Genomic DNA, 25,030 nt, shown 5'->3' with positions numbered 1-25,030 from the left:
TTTGTCAAATGCTTTATAATATAGTATATATATATATATATATATATATATATATATAGAGAGAGAGAGAGAGAGAGAGAGAGAGAGAGAGAGCCAGGATCATGATGGAAAATTTTCATTTTCGTGAAAAGGTGAGAACAAGTGAAAGTATTTTCATCCTATTAATGCTACGTTATATTGTGTTTTGGTTTGTAACTTTTGTATCACCTTCAATCGTGGAAGGTTATGTTATATTGTGTGACATTTGCACAATATAAGGAACCTTCATTTTTTCTCACATTCTCACAAAAAGGGGTTGTTCTCACCTGAACCTAACGTTACATGTATACAGGGGCAGGTTGGGTTGTGAACCTAATTTCCATTGCAAACCAGAGGACCAACGAGAGTGCGGCACATGTCTGGGACATTCATCATGAATGGTGTATCATTCATCATGAATATTGTAAAAAATTTAAGTCCACTATTCATGACGAATGTTGTCACATGTATGATGCTCTTGGTTGTCCCCCGATTCGCAACAGAAATCAGATTCGCAACTGAAGTTTCCCTCTATATATGTATAATATCAGTTGTGTGCCCATGCGATGCAGTGGGATGTAAAATTCTATTATAAACCAATAATGGAAAATTAATGCAATTCCTCGTTAAAAAAGAAATTCTGAAATTTATGTTTAAACATAAATGACTAAATATGTTAAATTGTTTTGATTTTTCTTTTAGAAACATGGACATCCACTTACAAAATCTACTATGTGAAAAATTAGTACAATCACACGGACTAATATCTCACGTGACCCTTGATAATGGAAAATTAATGCAATTCCTCATTAAAAAAGAAAATTGTAATTTATGTTCGAACATATATACTAAATGTGCTAAATTGTTTTATTTTGTTTTGGAAACATAGGCCTTCAGAGACGAAATCCACTGTGAAAACTGAAAAATTATTAGAATCACATACTCTAATCTCTCAAGCCACCCCAATTACACCCTCACTCTTCAAAGTTTTAAATCACCTTCTTACACTCTATAACAAGAGAACATAAAAGAAAAGAATCAAATACTTAAAAGTGCATTTGATTGGGTTTGTGAAACCATCGCTCTAATGCATGATTGATTTATACTTGTTGCTTCATAGATTATACTGTTAAAATATAAGAGTTTATTAAAGTATTACCAAAATGCTTCATATAGGGTTGGGTTCATGTGAGACTAGCCTGTTTTTGTGAGACCCGTGAAACCACTTTTTACACTTGAAACTTTACAGCAAAACGCTGTGAAGGTTACCTTCACAGGGTTTTGCTGTGAAGTTTCAAGTGTAAAAAAGTGGTCTCACGGGTCTCACGAAAACAAGCTGGTCTCACGTGACCCCAAGTCTATATATATATATATAGATTACCGAAATTTTACAAACCATACAAATCAATTTCAACGTTCCGTGCAAATTATCAAATTAATGTTTAATGATGTGGATTAAATCGGTTCCGAAATTTACTTTCAACCTTATCTACAACTGATCTGGTAACTGCCTAAAAATTTCAACATAAAATCTAGGGCCGAGGTTGATTTTTACGGTGTGTAACATTTACATGGTTTCTATTTGAAATGTTCTCTCTTTCTCTATGTGTGTGTGTATATATATATATATACAGAGAGAGAGAGAGAGAGTGTGTTGGGATCATGCTAGAACAACCTCTTTCACTTGTGAAACTTTGGATGAGTTGATTTTTTGATCTCACAGCTAAAAAAACACGGACCTTCAATTGTTAGCTGACAAAAACAGGGGCTTTAATGTATATTCAACTATCTTCATCTTCACCTTTATCTTCACTTTCAATCATCTTCACAAACTCGTATATATCTTCAATCGCTTTCACTTTCACATGCATGAATTTATTAAAATCGATATAAATAGGTGAATGAAGGTAGTTGAAGGTAAATAAAGGTAGATGAAGATTTGTGAAATGGAGGTAGATGCAGGTTGATGAAGGTTCATTCTCACGCTTTAAGCAAAGACTTCCTTCTCACGGGAACCCAATCCCAGATATATAATTTCTAGGGTTACCTTTGGTTTCAGTTCCTAGAGATCTATATGCTAGCAATGCCCTAAAATCACACATTGGTTGTTATAACTATGGTAGAGTTTTGCATCCGTCAGCAATAGTAGAAACCTGTAAGTGGAGACATAGTGTTTGTTGTTTGATATAATTTATGTGACCTTTGATAAAAAGCATCATGACCTCCGATGCTCGCCTCTAACTTTTATGACAGTGTCGGCCCAGTCCAATCTTTTAAGCCCCCTAGAATCTTCTTAGCCAAAGTCACATCCCTAATGGCTAAAAGGATCTTTGCTCTTGTGGAACTCCCTTTGTTTTGAACCTCGTGTGAACTCGACATTACTTTTGGACCTTGTTGGTTCTTCTTGACGCTGATCTAGCACTCATTGCCTCTGATTAGTTCAATGCATGCTTTCATTTAAAATTTGATGTTCTGTCAAAAGCTTGTAAGCCTTAAAAAGCATGATTTTATGCTTTCAACACTTGCACCGTCTTCTGATCCCGTATTGAAGCTCCGTATATTTTTAGCACAACTTAGCGTCAATTTCACAGCATTTGTTCTGCCTTTCTAGTGTTCCGAAAACTGTATTAGACCTTTGTTTGCACCTACAAATGATCAGATGAGTATCATTTGTGGATCTTCACTTATGTAGCCTTTGTTTTCATTTCTGGATATGCTGCTGAGCTAAAATGTATTAGAGCTGAAGGTAAGGGTGAAGGGGAATTGACATTGCTCTTGGAAAACACGGAACAGAAAAACATGTATAAACTCCTCGAACCCTTTACCTCCCCGTTCATTGCTACCATCAACTGACATATATACAGGTTATATCTCTATAATATAATGGTGTTCCTACACCTGATGGAGGACATATATAGAGATGCACACATATGTTATCTATATATATATATATATATATATATATATTACCCTTTCATATTTTTTGCAATCAGACTGTAATTTGTTAAATGTTCAATTGTTGAATGGTTTCCCAGCTATTGAGAGGCTGAGGCGACAAGATTGTCTTGCAACAGAATGAATATACCCTCCTCCCACTACTCCTTTCTTATTTACCCCCCCCCCCCCCTTCTCTTTCCCCAAGGCAGATCAACTACTGCCCTAGCTGCCTGATTATCCAGCAAGCATTATTACAAAAGTACCCCTACTGCCTCTTATTATTTCCTCTCCTAGTACTAGTCCTTGTAACTTCGGGCCTAACAGTACTATACACATGTGGGTGTATACATAAACCGTGTCTATATATTCATGTGTGTGTTGGTTATATTCCTCATCCGTTATTCATAGAACTAGTAGATGTGTAATGCATGACCCTTTTAATTGGTATCTGGTGGTTTATATATCCAGGCGTTTTCCATAAAAGACATGTGAAGAAGACCAGTGAAGGCTTAACTGCAAAATGTACCTATACGTGCCACAAGTGCCATGGTGGTGACACTCTGAAGATCATCCCCAAGAAGGGGAAAATGCATTCTAGGAAGACCAAGAAAGCCTCAAACATCGTAAAGCCAGTGCAGTCAAAAACAACTAAAAGAGCTGGGAAAGGAAAGCAATTGCAAGGCAAGGGTAGAGGTGTTGCTGTACCACTACGACGATCTGCTCGGACAGCTAAAATTGTTTCCCTGCAATCTAAAAAGAAGCGGAAAAAGAAACAACCAAAAAAGAAGCAAGTGAAATCTGCTGATAAAAAGAAACAACTGAACTCTGCTGATGATGTGAAAAAACCGAAGGGCAAAAGAGGAAGACCAAGAAAAATAAGAAAGGAAAGTTTTCAGAAGAAGAGATCACAAATGCAAACTACGTATTGGCTCCGTGGTCTTCTCCTGTCCAGAAAGCCTGATGATGAACGAGTTACGAATTTTAGGACCAGGAATCATCTTGTGGCTTTTGACCAGTTGGCTTCCATCACCAATCAACCTAAATGTTCTCTTTGTCATGAACCAGAATTCCGATCATCATTGAATTATATCAGCTGCGAGACTTGTGGAGGTAACTAAACTGTCTTAATTTACTTATTGTTTGCAGTTTTTATGTTGTATAAATCAAATTTAAGAGTTGTGATATTAATGCAGACTGGTACCATGGGGATGCTTTCGGGCTTCAAGATGAACACATAGGGTTTATTATTGGGTTCAAGTGCCACAAGTGTCGTGAAAGGGCCCCACCCGTCTGCCCCCATCTACATCCCATAATCGACGAATCACAGAAAGACCTGTTAAGTGATGATGCTTCTCCAAAGCAACCTCATGCAGAAACCAAATCTAATTCTAAAGAGGATCATGGGCCTGAGTCGGCAATTATTGAGCAGAGTACAGCAACCCACAATTCTGAAGATGTTCTTCAAAGTTCTTTAACACATAACAAACCTCGTGTAGAAACCGTAGCTGGTTCTAAAGAAGCAAATGGGCCAGGATCAAGTATTATCCCGCACAGCATAGCATTGATAGGGCCTTTGGAGGATTCTTTTTTGAAGGATTTTTCTGAAACGGGAAGTTTGTCGACACATAACCTTGCGAAAAGTGGTTCTTTTGAGGCAAAAGAATCAAGTGCCGATACGACTGCGGTGGTTCAACAGGAAGCAAATGCAGATTGCGGTGAATTGGTGGTAGATAAACTAAAATTACTAGTTTAGTCTAATTAGCATATACGTTGGCAAATGAAATGATGTGGAGTCGATTTATCAAAATCATATTCTTCCGTCGAGTGTTTTACAAAACACAAAGTGTTTTTAGATGGGTACTGTAGTTTTTCTCGTTAACATTTTATTCCATTGTCTGCAAGAGGGTGAGTTCCTTCCTTCCTTCATTCCCTTGTGTGCTTGGAGTGGTTCAGTGGGAATCAAATCCAAGATCTAGTGAGCCATCCATCTCCCAAACCTATTTATAAATTAGGGAAAAATAATATTTTAACATATAATGACCATATTATCTCTAAATGCTTGGTACGATTAGAACATGACATAACAAAACTATTAAAATGATCATATTATTCTTAAATGTTGTTCAGTGTTATTTTATATTATATAATTATTGTAAAATGACAACAAATCAATCAAAATATATTTAAATTATTTACTCTATGATATCAATATTTTTTTCAACATTCCAAGACCACATGTAAATAACATTTGTCATACCACAAGTTCTAAATAAATACATAATTTAAACACAACAATTGTAAATAACATTTGTCACGTCATTGTCAAAAGTTTAACATTCCAAGACTACATCTCAAGATTTGTCCTACGAAAACTAAAAATAGTCTCACCTTGTCCTATGCTTTTTTTGTCTATGGCATGCCAAACATGAGACTATTTTTTTTGTTCTGTTCCGTCTCATGTAGTCTACATACCAAACACACCATAAATAACAATGTACTTTTGAAAAAAAGTTATTATAACATTGTACTTTTGTTTTCTTTCTGTTACAATAATATACTTTTAAATTATTTTTTTACTAAGACATTGTAGTTTAAAACTTTTATCCATTATAACAATAATTAACCGGTTACCTTTTAAACGAGTTATACTGAATATTTTCTTTGCTTATATTGTTCAAGAGGATGTAGATGACATGTGTACTTTGCTTATATTAAAAATCGTTCAAATTTTAGTTTACTTAAATAAACTTCTGGTCCCTACCCACCCTCATTCCTCGTAATCTTCTTCTGCCATTATTGGGGATATAACATAAATAGCCATTTTGACCGAATCAATTTACTTCGTAGTCATTCCTTTCCCACATTTTCAAGAAAATCACTACCTTCGTAGGTGCCGAAGCTACAACTTACGAAGTACCACGTGTCACCACGGGGAGATATGGTTTAGGAAACCTCAATTGCAATTTGATCTCAAGAACTCCAAACCGCAACTTCCTCCAAGAAACCCCATTTACAAATATTTAGATATGTTTAATTGCGGATGTACATTGATTTTGATTCCAACTTTTGTAGTAATCGTACATTTTATCAGTACATTGATGGTTGTTTCGTACATTATGCAATAATTTGATCTATAAAGGGAACAAAGATATTGCATGAAGATATACAAAATATTTTTGATTTCAGTTTTTGAAACAACATTTTTCCATATGAATTCGTATTTTCTTCTTCAATACTCATAAATTTGGTCCATCATTTTTTTTTGAAAATGAATTCTGGAACCGAAGAAATTAGGTTACATCTCCGTGTTGGTGGTTCATGGGCAAAAGTTAATGATGTTTGGGAGTATGTTTCTACTGAAATGATGCATCGTGGAGTGATGTTGACCCCAAATATTACATACCCGAGTTTGGTAGCTATGTGGAGAAAAAAAATTGGTTTAAACCATTTTGTTGGTATGATTAGGTTTATTTTGGTTCAAGTATCGAGTTAGGTGATAATGACGATGTTTTTATTTTTATGGAATATGTTGTTGGGTCAAATAAACTGCCTAAACTTTATGAGGTTGTCAACATGCGATATAAGCAATGTTGGGGGTAGTTCCAACACTAGAATAGATGTTGAGGGTAGTCCTAATCTAGGAATTAGTTATAATCTAGGAATGTATGAACCCATGATCATTATCATCCTCAACCAGTGTACGTAACTTTGCAGAATTAGCTTTCTTATGTGCCTCAATTTGAATCTCAATACGAGCATACATATGGTCTTAGTGACAATGTGTGTAAGAAAATTGTGGTTGGCGTATTGATAACTCTCAATTTGTGAGAGTTATTTGTCTTCAATATCCCTATTTTATTGTGTCTTTGATACCTATTTTGCTCTTATCCTATATTTTTGGTCCAAAATATGCTAAGAGGTGATGAAAAGTCAAAAATTTAATTATTTTCTAAAAAACCCATTGCTGTTGGTATACTGCCCACTTTCTGCTCACATTCTTCCTATGGTGTATTTTTCTCAAGACGGATTTGAACAAAATTCAAATACTGGCTCTCTTGGGTATTAATGAGATTTAATTCTGAGTTTAGATCCAAAAATATTGAGTTACTTGGAAGAATGAGCCTGGTTGAGTTATAAAATGCCAATAAAGTACCTCTACCATTATTTTAATGAAAAAGTCTTCCTTACCTTTTCATTATTTTAATGGTTAGGTAACTTTACCTTTTGCAACCTTTCAAGAAAAAGTGACTAGGCCAGAAAAAGTAGACATGTGGTGATGAGAGGTCCTTACCTTCTAGTCGATGAAGACTTTCTTCCTTTGGGCGAAGAGTTTGTCAGGTTCTCACTTTTTCCTATATATTGAAGCTTTTCTCTCATTTGGAAGACATCCATTCCATCAACAATTTAGCTAAGCAACCTTGGAACATTCTCTCAAGCTCTACAGTAGTAGAGCAAGTTTAATTTCTGCTTGTAATTTTATTTTCGTACTTAGTCTTTAATTCTCACCACTGTGTATTGTATGCCCTCTGTGGGCAACAGTTTAAATATTATTTTCAGTTCAAGTAATTCTTATGCATTTTTCTCCTTCTGTTTCCTCTATGTGTTCTAATTTTATTATGAGCTAAGCACCCCTTTGGGTGTGGGTGTGAATCAAACTTAAGAATTTGAAGGCACACTTGGGTGTTGCCAATTTTATTGATTCTTAAGCTTGGTCATTTAAGTCGGGACTTAAGCTCAACACAGATAAGCTGATCACTTTGAAGTGTTAATATTAGATCCTTGATCCAGAGATGRSYRGATCTGAAATACGGCTTAGATGATGCACAAAGATTTGAGAGAGTCTTTGATAATCACGCAAAGATGCGGGTTTTGCATGTTTTAGCTAATGTTCAGATATTAGTCGAGTTTATACGACAATGAGTTGTGAGTATAAATCTTCAGGCTAGTGGAACCAGATATCTTTTTATCTATTAGCTAATCGGCAAGTTTAAAGATTGATAAAACTGGATGCTTTGTGGGCATTATGTGGGAACAGTATATAAGAATTCACTTTCGAGAGATCGAAGTTCTTATAGAAGTCCCATGAGTTCCTGACCAAACTGTTCCAACATCATTCTTAAGGGAAGCTTACACCCATACCCATATTTTAATATCAAAGGTTTATTTCATATTTCTAAGCTTTGCACAATCAAAACTCAATTATTTTCTCAAACCGAAACATGTTCAAAAAGTTCATGAAAATCTCAGATTCTCAGTAAGTCCAGTCTATGTGGAAACGATCTTGGTACTATACCACTTTATTACTTGAAGCGATCAAAGTGTCGGCGTGCACTTGCACCGCCACTTTGGGGATTTTGTGCCCACTGTGTGCACACTTACGATCATAACGCATCACGTATCATGACGATCTCTGTAGAAAAAAAGCAAGATGTTTCATGTTTGAAAGTTGGTTAACGTATATACTTGTTCAAAGACCCAAATGCATTCCAGTCACCTTCAAGCAAACAAGAAGTATTGGGTCAGTATTTGGTGTCGAGAGACTCTGGTCTTAAGAATCAGAGGCTCTGGTTGTGCTTGGAGCATTAGACTTGGTCTAAAAAGCACTCTAATGTTACTAGAGGGGCTCTGGTTCTAAAGAGTTGTCAAGACAGAGGCTCTGGTATTTAGAACCAGAGGCTCAGGTTACTTGAATATTACACTTTAGGTCCTTAAAGAGTTCTTAGATCAACTAGAGGGGCTCTGGTTGCAAAGAGGCAGTGACATGAAGGTTTAAAATGAAATCTTAGTGTAACCAGAGGTGCTCTGGGTGCAAAGAGGTATGAAACAGAGGATCTGGTTACATTGATAGTGCACTTGTTAGTCTTAAGTGAACTTTTAGTACAACCGGAGGGGCTCTAGTTGCAAAGAGTAGGTGGACCAGAGTCTCTGGGCTATTGAACCAGAGGCTCTGGTTGCTTTTAGGACTTGAAGACTTGTGATGAGCATCGTCTATTGGACCAGAGAGGCTCTGGTTCCAAAGACTTGTGATCCAGAAGCTCTGGTTTACGGAACCAAAGGCTCTGGTTTCAATGAAGGATCAAAACATCAAGTATAATGAGCAAAATATGTTTTGATAAGGTGAATAGGTAGGACCAGAGGGGCTCTGGTCCTTAAGACCATGAATCTAGAAGCTCTGGTCTTTAAAACCAGAGGCTCTGGTTTTACTAGGGGCTTATTTGGACTTGGAGGAATAATATTTCTTTGGACTAGAGGGGCTCTGGTTCCAAAGAGTTGAGAAACAGAGGCTTTGGATTGTGGAACCAGAGGCTCTGTATGCAAGGGATGTATGGCAAAGTGAAATAAGTTTTACCAACATACAAAGGCTCTGACCTTTAGAACTAAAGGCTCTGTTATAGAAAACTTAGTTTCTTTGCCAGATTTTACCACTTTTACATGTACCAGAGACAGAAAGGATCTCTGGTTGATTAAAAGAATGCCTTAAGTGGTGAGATTCAACATACCTATCTTGCTGACTAGAAAAAGAAATCTTTTCTCACCTAAGGCTTTTGTAAAAAGATCAGCAAGTTGGATATCTGTAGGAACAAAATACATCTTTATAGTTCCTTTTTGTACATGATCTTTGAGAAAATGGTACCTAACATCAATATGCTTTGTCTTGGAGTGCTGCACATGATTTGCATAAATTGCTATTGCACTTTTGGAATCACATAAGATGGGAATCTTTCATAATGGAACTCATAATATTTCAGTTGGGTTTTCATCCAGATTACTTGTGAACAACAGCTAGCAGCAACAACATACTCTGCTTCTACTGTACATATTGATACACGATTTTATTTTCTGAATGTTCAACTTACTAGCTTATCTCCCAAAAGTTGACAGCTCCCAGACGTACTCTTTCTATCAAGTTTGCATCCTGCATGATCTGCATCTATATAGGCTTTTAGAACAAAGCCAGAGTTCTTTGGATACCAGAGGCCCAAATAAGGAGTCACTTTAAGGTATCTAGAGATCCTCTTGACTGTAGAAAGATGAGACTCTTTGGGATTTGCTTGATATCTTGCATAAAGACAAGTAGGAAACATTATATATGGCCTACTAACTGTTAGTTACAAGAGTGACCCAATCATGCCTCTGTAGGTTTTTACATCTATAGCCTTACTTGATAGATCAGAGTATAACTTTGCTCCTATGGCCATGGGTGTTCTCACAGATGATGAATTTGAGAGATTATATTTCTTTAGAAGATCAATCACATATTTGGACTGATTGCTGAATATCCCTTATGAAGATTGTTTTATTTGAAGACCCAGGAAGAAACTAAGTTTTCCCATCATACTCATCTCTAATTTACTTTTCATTAGGTCTGAGAACTTTTTACAAAATTTGGAGATAGTTGAGCCAAATATGAAGTCGTCCACAAATATTTGGACAAGTAAGATATCACCTTTGTGCCTTTTGCGAAAGAGAGTTGTGTCAATTGTACCTTTTTCGAATCCATTGGTTGTTAGAAAAGTGGATAGTGTATTGTTCTAGGCCTTGGGTGCAGTTTTGTAAAATTTATATAAAATAGATGGATGATCCAATGAGATGATTCTAAAACTAATAGACTCGTATGATACCAACCTACAACTTTCATTTAAACAATATAATATGGATTGGTCTCTAAGTAGGGTAAAAATGCTTAGAAATAAGAAGGACGGAAGCAGTTGGATTGAAAATGCATAAGGCTAGTGTTACGGTTGAGTTCTCAATTCGTATCCGGTTGTCCTTCTTGAAATCTACGTTGTTTAAGTACATTAAGACCTAACTAATTTTATTAGAATAATTATGTTATGGTTTTTATGCTTTGTAAATAGTAACTCGTTTATGTATTCGTTAGGTATGCTGGCAAATCAATCTTGATCGTGAATTTTCGTTTGATCGTGCGTTAATTGTCAAATTCGGTTAACGTATAGATTTCATATCTCTTGACACGGGGATAGCCATTTGTATAAGGCTTCCTAATCCGAATATGTTGGTTCTAAATTCTCATTGTGCTCATCAATTGCTATTAAGCTTTTGTTTCCTTTCGAAATATGATGTACATTCTTATTTGGAATATGGATCATTTTGATCATTGACTTTGTTAGCTTGCTTCATTTGTGAAACATTTTACTATAGACTTAATATTGGGGGCAACAATATTGAGATGTTTCCATGGTGGCTAAAACGATCATGACGTCCTTATTTTTATAGTCCTTAAAGGTGGACTTGATTATGTAACGGTCAAATAGATGGCGTATGGATCGATCATAGGAACCGTTATTGGATAATAAATTGTGGTCGTGGTTAAATCCACAGAGAGGATTGTTGTATTGTGCTCGCACCCCTTTCCTCACTTATGCTTGAACGGACTGATCATCCTTTGGGAACAGCGTGTCCTCGTGATGCAGTTTGGTCTTCGGACCCTTGATATGCCTTCGGGGTATTTTGACTTTCTTTTGAATTATCACTTAACGCTATAAATTTCTTTTGAACTTGTTATCTCATAGTGATTGTTTAGTTATTATTATCCGTTCACTGATCATTAAACTCAATCGAGATTTTCTTGTCCTCGGCAGGTACATGACTTAGCAGGGATTTTGGGATGAGAGCTACGAAGATGACAATATTAAAGATAACCCATTACGTCATACTTTTGCTAACTTTTGATGACTAATGTAGACATACTGGTATTTTGAGACACGTTATCTCCGTCTGTGGTTATGTAGTTATCTTTTGGTAAATTTTATTAGCTGCTCTATTTTATATAATGCATTGATTTTTTTAAAACCAATTGTGGCATCTCCCGTCTTTAACATCACGGGACGGGGGTGTTACACTCATACACAAGGACTCTCTCTATAAATTGTGTGCGAACAAGAACTCCCAAAAACAACCTACAAACCAGTTTCTTCTTAGTGAGACTAGTATTCTTTAGGAAGACAAAACTCACACCATAGAACCTTCAGTGATATCGAAGATAAAGTTGAAGACATAGACAAGCAAGTTCATGATCTGATGTGGTTTTCAGTGATAACAAGCCAGTCTAAATAAGCGTGAAATCTACTAAAGATTCAGCGATCACTGAAGAAACCTCAACATTATTCCAGTGTCAGTGATCTAATGAATCTTTGTTGAACAAGATTAGTTTTTGTCTTGTCCTTCTATACATAAAGGACAAACTCATACCTCTCAAAGTAAAGTACTATACAGAGTCACTCTATTGTCTTCAAGCATGCTTGCTTACTTTGTGAAAGACTACTGTTTATATACGCAAAAACATGTATATTTGTAACAAAGGACAAGCTCACCTCTAGAAGCTTGCCATATGCTTTGTACCATCTGAATTGCATTTAATACAACAAGTATAAATAGCTGAGAAGCTCTTCCTTCTTAGTTATGTCCACTAACTCAACCCAGTGAAGAAGAAGCAAACTGTTTCCAAGAATTCTTACTTCTTGAAGATCAACTCTCTACCTAAGAGAAAGGCTTATTCCCAAGCACAAGAGTTTTTAGCCTTTTCTTTTAGAAAGTATTTTATTTCTTGCTTTCGGTATCTTGTGTGTTTCTTTGATTGTTTAGATGATTTATGTATCTTATCTTTTCCACAAACAATCTGTAAAATTTTGTAATGATCTTCTTTATCAATAAAGGATTTCTAAAAGTGAAAGTCGTTGTGTTTGTATTCATCCCCCCCTACCTATAAACTGTTACCTTTAAACTCTTGTAGATCTGGCTGGGACCAACACCTTCTTAAGCACATTCTTAAGCAAGAATTTTTTTCTTGTTCTCTTCTTATCTTCTGTGTAACTTGTGTGCTTCTAATATTGTTTAGATAAGTTCTTAAGCTTATATTCTTCCGCAACAATTTGTAAATTTTGTACTGATATTCTTTTATCACTTCATCCCCTCCTTATACAAATTGTTACCAATAAACTCTTGTAGATCCATTTGGGACCAACATAATATCACATAGATAATGTCTATATTATAGGAAACTATCACCAAGTGGTCTGAGGTGATATGTGGTCATGAACATAAAGAGGGTGATAATCTCCTTTACAGATACAAGACGAGGAATGGAGGGACACGCCATTGTTTGAATCGAGGGCCATCAAGTTCAAGTTTCCTAGGTTCGAGGGAGGAGATCCGACCATGTGGCATGCAAGAGTGGAGCGATACTTCAATTTCTAAACGATGGCAGAACCAAAAGGTACCACTAGCTTTTTATCACTTGGAAGGAGAAGCAAATGAATCGTGGCAATGTCTTGAAAGAACTTATATGGATGAAGATCAGAATGTGACATGGGATGTTTTTGTGAGGGAGCTTTGGGCTCGATTTGGGCTGATGGAAGTGGAAAACTTTGATGAGGCTCTCTCAGAAATACATTAGATGAGTTCATTGCAAGATTACCAAAGGGAGTTTGAAAGGTCGAGCATTAGGTATAGGGATGGACACAAAAAGCCTTGGTCATAACTTGTTAGAATCACTTCTTAATGTAAAAGTAGTGTAAAATGAAGCAAAGCTATCTCCTTAATCAGAAGACTTCTGCTCCAAATGAAGTTGAACGACAACCCAAGATTATCCTCGACAAATGATGTGGAGTTACACAACTAGAAGCTGAGATGTGGAGAAACATAGTCTTTGGCTTAACCAAGCAGAGCCTCTAGCCTAGGCATACATAGCCTCTGGTCCTACTCTACATTTTTCTTTTGGAGGCTATAAATAGGTGATCCTTTTTAGGGTTTTAGGTACGCTTTTGAACAAATATCATCATGTTCTTACCTATAATAGAGAGAGATTTTTTGAGTATTTTTCATACACACACTATTGTGTATTCTTGGTGTAAATCTTTCAATCTCATAATTATTAATCAATAGAAATATATTCGTTCAAGAAGGGCTCCATTATTACTTATACACACATTATTGACTTTGATGATTCGAATTATTACTTATATCTATTTCATTGTTCTCATACAGTCTTAAATAGTGATTAATGTTTTTTGTTTCCACTAATTCATCACTTGGCATTGCTGGTAATTGAGGATTTGGGTTCCTACAGAACTTTGATGGGACGACATGAGCCTGAAATCACGGATACAATCCGAATGTTTAAACCATAAAATATCATGTATGCTCGAATGAAGGATCAAGAACTACAAAGGCAACATGCATTCGATCTACCACCCAACCAACCACTCTTGGAAGATCCTCCCGCCACAAAGAAAGAAGTGATTGCTCCTCCTAAACGTCTTACATGGGATGAGATGCAGAGGTGAAGTGCCCAGGGAGTTTGCTTCAATTTTGATGATAGGTTCACTCCGGGCCATCAATGTCAGGCACCTAAGATAACGTTCGCAGAAGAAAAGGGAGGGTTTAATGTGAAAAATGAAGATGTTGAGGGGTAAGGGTAGTGTTCTGGAAGCTGGTGCAAAGATGATCGAACACCAATCTTGAGGACAAGGTTATTGTTAATTGGGGGGGGGGGGGGGTAATGTTAGGAAATGCAAGTCATGGTGTTTGGTTTTAATGTTTCGTCCCTATCCACTCATATGTTTTTATGTTTCTCAGGTAATTTCCATTCAGTAGGAAAATTAGGATTTGCTTCAGAAAACCTCTAGTGAGTTTCGTTGTACCTACAATGAGGCCCTTCAGAGTAGGTCAATTATGGTAGTTGAAGCCATGCTCATGTGTTAAGTAGTGTCCTCGAACGTAGCAGAGTAATTTATTTTGATTGTATTTAAAGTTCCAAATGAAACGAAAAGGTAGGGAAATTTCTACCAAAACAACCCTTACGACTCTCTTACTCGAAAAGAATACGTGTTTTCTTAGGTTCTTAACATGAACCTATCATACTAACTAATTAATATGCTAATCTTTTATTATTTTATAAGGAAAATGTGGGAAAAACCAAAAAGAATTAGAATATGGATGAAAGTTAATGGCCGTTAGAGCAAGAATCAAATGCTCGCATTTTTATAAACTAAGAAAACCATCTTGTATTTTGAAACTGTTGAGATGAAAAGTGTTATAACTAACAAAAAACATGGACCAAATTCATAGTTTACTCTTACGGCAAAAATGCAAAAATTGTGAAATCACTGAAATGGCTCCGAAACGCATTAGCATTTTCTTTTTGTAACACGAAAATCGTTAACTACAGGCTGAAAATAACCATCAAACTTATTTGGAGAAAAAATGTGACCATTACTTGTGGATTTTGAGGAGATAAGTGCATAATTAATATGATACCATTTTGTTCAATGGCGTATAAAATGCATTAATATGAATCCTTTATATATCATATTATAAAATATTTGGTAACTACCATTTACAAGTTATTAAATGTTAGATACTATTTATTAGGGCAAAATGCATAAAATAACAATTTATTTTCATAAATTTTTTTATTAAAACATTCTACTTTCAGTTTTTCTTATTACAGCAATGTACTTTCAAACTATTTTTTATTAGAATATTGTACTTTGAAAAATTTACCCATTATAGCATTGAGTAACCTTTTGATTTAAATTTACCCATTATATCAGGTTTCCATACCACCTCATTGTCCACGTAGGCTGTCCACATGTATTATAGTGATTGACTTTCTTATTACAACATTGTACTTTCAAAATTATTTTATTATAACATATACTAGTTCTTATTAAACAATGTATTTTTAATTTTAATATTTAGATATTTTACATGTTATTTAATAAATATAAATTCTAAATTATTCATTAATATATCAATATTAATAAAACTAGTAGAAGACAACTTATCTCGCTAATATTTTTAAAAAAAAATATTTTTTGAAAGGGGAAAAAAGAATTGTTCTTTTTTTACCAAAAAACATTATCTTTTAAARAWTATATTATATTTGTTCAAAAACTTTTACTTGACGTATAAATATATTAAATTAATTAGATTTTTTTGAATTATTTATAAATATAACAACAATATTAAAAAATTGTATAATACAATTCATTTCGTTAACATTTTTAGAGATAATTTTAAAAKATATATTTTGTAACAACATGAAATAAGAAGTGTTACATTTTTTACAAACAAAATATATCTAAAAAATAATGTAGCATATTTATTTAAGAAATATTTTACTCTAGAATATTTAATTTGTATGCAACTTAATACAAAAAAGTCAAAAAAATTAAATGTTTTTTTTAAAATCATAGCAATGAGAAATGAAAATCACTAATTATAATTTGAAATAGGTTTTTATTTTTATTTTAATTAAGTCATCAAAATGATTTGTCATCCATATCACCTTATAAAAGCCACACAAACAAAAAAGTCAAATAGTTACCGATTTAAAAGGTAACAAGTTATCCATTGCTATAATGGATAGATTTTTTAAAGTGCGATGCCTTAATAAAAAATAATTTGAAATTACATTGCTGTAATAAAGAAAAACAAAAGTATAATGCTATAATAAATTTTTTTATAAAAGTAGGTTGCTATTTCATGCATTTAACCCATATTTATTAATACATAATATCTTAAAATCTAACTTTATAACTTATTACTATATATATATATATATATATATATAGAGAGAGAGAGAGAGAGAGAGAGAGAGAGAGATGAACGTTCAAATAAAAACCACACAATTTGTACAAATCGTGAAAACGACATTCAACCAATCATAATTTTTCATTTTGTTTATTTTTTTGTAATTATGAGAGGTTGATTAACCATTTTTATTGTAAAGAGTGTTCATCATGGATATTATCGTCTTCATTATTTTAATTTTAGAGAAATACATAAAACAATTTCATTAAAATTTCATTAAATATTATATGAAACAATTTCATAACCATATATGAAACAAATTCATCAAAAAAAAAATATATTATATGAAACAATTTCACAAGATTAAACAATTTCATGAAAAAATTTCATAAGATTAAACAATGAAATCGACGTATGAGGGTGGTTTGTACGATTTGTACAAATGAGGATGGTTTTCATTTGATCGCTCCTTTTTATATATAATTTTTTAGTTTTCTATGTTTGAAGTATATAAAACCAACGGATAAAATCATATTATATCGATAAAGACAAAGAATAAAAACTAAAATTAAAATCGAGATTTACATCGTTGCATTGCATGAGTACCCTTTCTAATGTAATAAACTTAAATAATAGTGTTGACATATGGTTGCTTGTTTTAACCTTTAACGGACATTTCAGTTTTAAGTAATAAAATGGTTGGCCCTTAAAAATGCCACCTAATATAATCTAAAGCAACACTTGTAAATCAAATTAAAGTAAAACCAAAGTGTACTCAACATATAAAAAAACATACCATCAAAACCATTGGGTTCAATTTTTCAAAGCTTCTCATTTTTTTCCCTTTACCAATGGCTACTTCTACCCTCAAACCCACATCATCCACCCTTTGCACAACACTTGTGTTAGTCTCGATCCTCATCATGTTCATCGTTTTCTCGTTCTCTAAACAACGCAACAGTCTTCGAACGGACTTCTTCCCTGTCACAGCACGCCAATCCTTGCCGCAACCCGACACTAACATTTCCCATATTGTTTTCGGACTTGTGGGATCTACAAAGGCATGGACCTATCGAAAATCCTACATCGAGTCGTGGTGGCGTCCGAATGTCACCCGTGGTTACCTCTACCTCGACACAGCCCCGACCAACGATCTCTTGCCATGGTCACCAAACTCCCCGCCTTTTCGTATTTCCGATAATATTACAAAGTTACTGGATGAAACGAAGCATGTGGCACCAATCATGGTCCGGATGGTGCATGCTGTGATCGAGGTATTTAGGGAAGAGAGAGAAGGGGTGCGGTGGTACATCATGGGAGATGACGACTCGATCTTTTTTGTAGACAATTTGGTGGATGTCTTATCGGAATACGATCATAATAAGTATATATACATCGGTGGTCATTCTGAAAGTATAATGTCGAATCAGATTTTCTCGTACGACATGGGTTTCGGTGGAGCCGGACTCATAATGAGCTACCCGTTGGCAAAAATGGTACAAAAGAATATAGAAGACTGCTTCAAAAGGTATCCGTATCTAAATAGTGCGGATTTGATTTTGATGACTTGCGTTAATGATTTTGGAGTTTCAGTGACCACTCATCAAGGTCTTCATCAGGTAACATTCATTAACCATCTACTTTAAATTAATCTGATAACTTACAATTTACTATACATAATTTTCTTATGCATGAAGTATTGTTTATTGATTCATATTACTTAAAATTCAAAATTGTAAGTAAATTGAACGTAAGTTAACTTACTAAAGCTTCATGTTTGAATTGGTGTAACTAACTGCAGATAAACATAATCAAATAGAGAATAAACATCTCATTTTAAATATAAAAAATCTAAAATATAATTAGGATAATTATTGGTTCTAACAAAATACTTAATTATTATCTTTACAAAAAATTATATTATTAAACCAAAAATAAAAAAATGAATTAAAGAGATATACAGGAAAAGGAAAAAAAATTAATAGATAGTTTGGTACTAATATCAATATTTTTTTTAAATTTTTTAATGATATTTTCAAATTTATATTTTATTAAAAAAATAAAAACATTATCGTTTTCTCAAAATCACGTAAAACCGTATTATAACATCGACTAATACAAAAATAAATAAGATGAAACATTAAAATCAAAATGTATCTTGTTGCATTATGTAAGTACCTTTCTAGCAAAACATTAATATTTTAAATATCTTAAGAACGAAGATCACGTGATGTTTTACTCTGTTTCTTGATTGTCGTGTGACATATAAGGAAATCCTTAAGAAAACGACATTTGTTGAGAAAACCACAATAATAGATCATTCATCAGAGGCAATTTTCTAATATAAAAGGACATATAATATCACACTTATTACAATCTCATAAATTTAAATTCTGTAACTAAAGTAAATTATTAAGTTAGTTTTTAATTTTAAATATAAATTTTTAGAATGTATATAAATTAATATTTATTTTCTGAAAATTTTTCTTCATTTTTTAACTGTGTATACATAGGGTTGAGTTTCGATGAGAAGATAAATTATGGTAAGAAGCATAAGAAGAGATCTCCTTCCTTGAATCAATCATAATTGAATGTCAATCCTAATGCACCAAGATGCATCAGATCAATTCTCTTTTAAAACACATTTCATGGATAGACATGAAAATAAAAGTGGTCAAAGATTCATACATCTTTTTACCATTTTTACCATAACTTCATTTTTTACACAATCTTTTGCGCATATATATATATATATATATATATGTATATGTATGCATGTATAGTATATATGAGCATATATATATATATATATGTGTGTGTGTATATATATATGTGTGTGTGTGTGTGTGTGAGAGCCTATTTAAGAAAAAACTGATTACTTTGTAGTAATTGTGAGATTCAACATAGACCACTCGTTTGAGATATTTAAGGATATTTCTTAAATAAGCTAAAAAGGTAATATAAAATTTTATTTTTGATAACTAATTAAAATATTTAGTAATTTTTTTACAAGGAAATATTTAATTAAAATTAGTTATCTAGTATATACCAATTACCTAATATACATCGTATTTTAAAAACGTTTATAAATCAAAGTGTATCATAGTGATAATATTAAAAAAGTTTCACGTATATCATAATGTAGTTTCTTTGTTTTATGAAATGTATCATAGTGTGCATTTTCGTTATTTTCATTGTTTTACAAAGGATATCACGTTGTGCATCTTGTATGTATACCTGGGTATCACAGTGAATACCGTTTGTAGATATCACAGTGTATATCTCGTGTTCACATAAGGTTCATCAAAATAAAGTTCAATCAATAATATTTGCCGAAGAGAGGAAAGATGAGAGATGATATTTATAAAATCCTGAAAAATGCCCTTAATTAATATTTTAAGTTAAAAATTCCAAAATTATTAATCTTCTAATTAACCTTTGATTTGTGATTAATATTGGATCTCACGGTTACCACAAACAAAACAGTTCTCATTTGATTAGTCTCCTATATATATGTATATATATATATATACATACATATATATATGAAATATATATCGTATTCAAATTTGATTATTAAATAAATTTTTAAATGAATATTAACTGAAATAACAAAAATTATACATGTAAATATTAGTGTATGTTTGTGTTAATTCTACGTAACATTCACATATAAGATATGAGTCAAGTCGGGGCATCATCTGTCTTTTAAGTTAAATCATTTTTTTAAGACGGTTCCTCTTATTCAGAGCATTAAAAGTTCATTATTCTCTTTGTCACTCTCTTTCCAATCACACACATACATTAAAAATAGAGTAAACTACGAATGTGGTCCTTGTTATTGAAAGTGATATTTTCACCTTTATATTTTCGAAATTACAAGATAACCATCGTGATTTGGAAAAATATACGAATTTGCCTTCTCCTTCTAACCACCTTTAAAATACAGGCATTTTTGTTTTTTAATTAATTATTTTTGTCTTTTACTCAATCAAAAACCACTAGTACCAAAATTATACAATCAATTTTGATTGCATAAAAGAAAAAAATTAAAAAAAAAACAAAAAAGTCCCCAATTTAGCAGAAGTTTTTTAAAGACCGTTAAAAAGATGGACCAAAACTAAGGGGTTATTTACTAAACGCTTACTTAGTAAGTGCTTACCAAATAAATTTTTTATCGGATGAACATGACAAGGGTTAAGAATCTTATCGGGTAAGAGCGATAAGAAGGATGAAGAGTCCTACCCTGTAAGTGAAGATTACGACTCTTACCCAAGTAAGTGCTTACCCGGTAAATTGTTGCATTCAATACGTTTTGAAGTACTAAAATCTTACTCATCAAAATAAATTATAGTGTTGACTCCTATAGGTAAGCACTTACCGGTAAGCATTTGGATAAACAGCCCCTAAACCATTACGATAATTTTGTAATTTTAAAACTATAGAAATAAAATATTATTTTCAATAAACCATATTTTAAATTTTTTGATAATATTTTGACAGAGAGAATAAAATATCCTTTTAATACTATTTATTTACTTTAAAATAACTTATTTTAATTCTAAAACTAAATTTTTTTTTCATTGGCCAAATTACCTTCTCAACCACTCAAATTCTTAAGGTTTTTTTTTTAATAGACAAATTCTTAATTTTTTTTCAACTTTATTACATCTTCCTCCTTCCTCTCTTTTTCTCTCTCTCTCTCTCTCTCTCTCTCTCTCTATATATATATATATATATTATATACCATCATTATAACAAAATAGGGTTTATAAGACGTTCTCAATCTCTAAGTGTCTCAATAAACTGTTTTATAAGACTTAATTTATAGGACCAAAAATATAAATCGTCCTATTTAAAAGCGTTGTAATAAGTTTATATGACGGTTTTGGACGTCTTAACAAGTTTTTTAGGATATTTTTAATACAAAACATCATATTAACAAATTTATAGGACATTTTTGAGAAAGAGTCCTATAAACTTAATTTTTTACAGAACACTTGTTTTATAGGACACTTGTTTTTATAGAACAATTTTTCAAATAGTGTTTCAATAAAGTTGCTAATGAGACTTTTTTTTATATTAAAAGCGTCCTAAAAAACTTATTACAACGTCAAAAAATGTTATCTAAACTTATTACAACGCCTTTATATAAGACACTTTATTTTTTGGTCAAATAAACGAAGTCTTATAAAGAGGTCTATCGGGACGTTTAGAGATTGGAGGCGTTCTATAAACTCAATTTTGTTGTAGTGCATGATTTCAATATAAAGGGAAATTATAATGAGAATAAAAAAAAGATCTGGACTTTGATCACTTTTAATTTCATACCTACCATTAATTGCCTTTTAAAAGGGAATTATGATGCATCTTGGTGTACTTCATTAGTGTTGTTATTCAATTAACATTGATCTAAAGGTCGAGATATCTTATTACGTTCCCTTTTCAACAGAACCCAACCCTTATATTTGATTCCGGTAGAAAACCACTTTACAAGAAAATAATAGGAATAAATCTTAGATCACCAGTTCAAATTAAAAAGTTAATTAATAACAGAGTAAAAAATGTGATGACGTTAATCACATTGTTAACAACACATTAAAATTTTATTTTTAAAGTTAAAAATATATTAACCTCTTATTTCTTAACCTAAATATACAAAATATAATCATAATTAAACCTTAACCCAAAATAACTATATCAAAAACGAACATTTTAATTTTAATATTCATATTGATCTGTTTTTAATTATTTTTAGTAAGAGGCCGTTTACCAAACGCTTACATGAGTGAGCGCTTACCAAGTCACATTACCGTACCAAATGAATATGACAATGACCAAGAATCTTACCTGGTAAGTGAAAGCGACGACTCTTACCACGACAAGAGGTTACGGGTACATTATTACATACGGTACCGTTTTGGTGGACTAAAATCTTATCTGGTAAGTAAGTAATAATGTTAAATTTTACCGATAAGTATTTAGGCCATAATTCTTTCAATCAACCTTCACATAAAAGATTAATTGAAGGTCATTATGGATCTTCACAACCCTTTGAACAAATTTACTAAAATATAAAATATGTTTCATTTAATATGAAAATAGAAAATATATTATATTCAATATCGACAGATGGATGCCATTTATCAAACACTTACCCGGTAAGTGTTTATTGGCAAAAATTAACACTATCATTTACTTACCGGATAAGATTTTAGTCCATCAAAACGGCATCGTATACAACAATTTACCCGGTAAGCACTTACCATGGTAAGAGTCGTTGCCCTCACTTACCGGGTAAGACTCTCTTGGTCTTTGTCTTGCTATTACTGGGTAAGATTCTTGGTCCTTACCATATTCATCCGATAATGTAATGTAATTTGGTAAGCATTTACCCAGGTAAGCATTTGGTAAACGGTCCTAAGTGGGAATAAAATTTACATTTCCCCCAATTTTTGTCTGGTATAGAAAAAATGGGTTTGGGGATTGGTCCTTGGGCATATAACAAGTGTATGTAAATTTTGTTGGTGGAATTGAATAACAATTGAGTTGTTTTTATAGATGGATTTACGGGGTGATGTATCGGGATTTCTATCGTCACACCCGAAAGCTCCTCTGCTTTCTCTCCATCATTTCGACCACATAGATCCGATCTTCCGCTCCATGGATAGTTTTCAATCTGCAAAACACCTTATGAAAGCTGCAAAAGTTGACCAAACCCGTTTGGTACAACAAACCATATGTTACAACAGACAGTTAAAATGGTCTTTTTCAGTCTCGTGGGGCTACTCGATCCATGTTTACGAGATAGTCATCCCTCGGAGCATCTTGAAGGTCCCTCTCGAAACATTCAAGCCTTGGTTATGGAACTCGCAGCCACCTTATTACATCTTCAACACAAGACCGTTGTCCAACGATCCATGTGAAACTCCCCATGTGTTTTCATTTGATTCAGTAGAGAACGTTAGTGAAAATGAAGTCGTAACAAATTACATTCGTGTGGCTTCACGTGGGTTGCCGACTTGTCAATTCGCCGGCAACCATTCTGCGGATTTGGTCTCCAGAATTCAAGTTGTGTCCCCAACGGCAAAACCCAACAAGGTGAGTTTGAATATCAATGAAAATCCGCTACTTTTATATCATTGGGAAAATTTTACCAAAATCAAACATTTTTTCATTTTTGAAACCTACTACCAAAAACTCCATTTCTGGTCTCAGTAACAAAACATTTTCAAACAAGAAAGTTTGAAATCAAATTTCAGAAACAATTTTTTGTTTCTAAAGTTATAATATATGTTCTTTTTTTGTTCAGAAATTAATAATATGTTCCTTTTACGTTCCAATATTTTATATATATATATATATATATATATATATATATATATTTGGTATCATGTGAGACCAAAAGTTTTTCGTGAGATTCGTAAAACAAATTCTCAACCCTTGGATTAGATTTGCAATCTGAACATTCATAATCACAAAATTGCCTTGAGACTTCTCAATAATCACAAAATTGACACCGTACAATTTTAGATCATTAGCTTATAAAGTTGATCAATGAACATAAATTGGTCTTACGGGTCTCACTAAAACTCTTGGTCTCACGTGAACCCAACCTTGTATATATATATATATATATATATATATAGAGAGAGAGAGAGAGAGAGAGGTGAATTATTATGACAACCTTTTACATTTGTACAACCAATACAACTCAATCTCAACCATTCATTTAGTTTAATGAATATGTAATTTCACAAAAGTTTTGATTATTTCCAAAAAAATTGATCATAATTATTGAACCATATTCATTTTCTATAAATATTCAAATCATAATAAATAAACTCTTATCATTTTCATAAATATCTCAATTGGTATTGCATTGATTGTATAAATGTGATGAGTTGCATTTGAAACGTACTATATATATATATATATATTATTTTGATATAATTTACTATATGTTTTACTAATATTTGTGTGTGTTGCAGAATGGAAAAACTGAATGTTGCGACGTGGTTGAGACCGATGGCATGGAGGTCGCGAAGCTAAGGTTGAGGGACTGCTTTGATGATGAGTTAATTGCTTGAGATGGATGGAAGACATGTGCATGCATTCTTGTTAAGATATTTATTATTGTTTAAGTAAACCGAGAAGAAAGTGTACATGTATCATTTAGGATCACAATCATCCTCCAAAATAAAAATTAAGTGATCATCTTTATCAGTCAAATACAATATCGTGCCATATTAACTAACAACCAAATCCATAACAAATGGATCCAATAATTTAAATGAACTACAACATGTTTTAAAACACAATTAAAAGAGGCAAATAAGTAAACACTCACAATTAACTTCGTTCTTGTACAAACTTACAAATCTATACACTAAGATGAGGATGAGGAGAAAACCCTAAAATTCTTCTCGAAGAAACTATCGAGAACTCTATAAAAAACTGAAGAGTCAAGAGGACGATTCGTTCTTCAAACCGGGTTCAAGCTCATACATATATATCA

General features: G+C 33.0%; 2 protein-coding genes across 6 annotated transcripts in view; both read left to right on the top strand.

Moving 5' to 3' along the window:
- LOC112520823 (DDT domain-containing protein PTM) overlaps positions 1 to 4,834 on the top strand; it is a 17,085-nt gene extending 12,251 nt beyond the window's left edge. For all 5 annotated transcript variants that reach the window (XM_025129423.1, XM_025129421.1, XM_025129422.1 and 2 more), the window contains 2 exons: positions 3,424 to 4,065; positions 4,149 to 4,834. In XM_025129423.1, the coding sequence (XP_024985191.1) occupies positions 3,424 to 4,065; positions 4,149 to 4,708 (1,202 nt within the window). In that variant the 3' untranslated portion in view covers positions 4,709 to 4,834. The remainder of the gene's footprint in view (positions 1 to 3,423; positions 4,066 to 4,148) is intronic.
- Positions 4,835 to 17,363: 12,529 nt separating this feature from the next.
- LOC112521806 lies at positions 17,364 to 24,602 on the top strand. The gene is made up of 3 exons (XM_025130797.1): positions 17,364 to 18,131; positions 23,074 to 23,613; positions 24,504 to 24,602. The coding sequence occupies exons 1-3, from the start codon at positions 17,364 to 17,366 to the stop codon at positions 24,600 to 24,602; spliced, it is 1,407 nt and encodes a 468-aa protein (XP_024986565.1).
- Positions 24,603 to 25,030: the final 428 nt, after the last annotated feature.

The sequence above is a fragment of the Cynara cardunculus genome (genome assembly GCF_001531365.2).
Source record: "Cynara cardunculus var. scolymus isolate 2C chromosome LG 11, CcrdV1, whole genome shotgun sequence".
NCBI classification, from domain to species: Eukaryota; Viridiplantae; Streptophyta; class Magnoliopsida; order Asterales; family Asteraceae; genus Cynara; species Cynara cardunculus.
The sequence above is the reverse complement of the archived record's forward strand: the minus strand, read 5'-3'. Positions and strand labels throughout refer to the sequence as shown.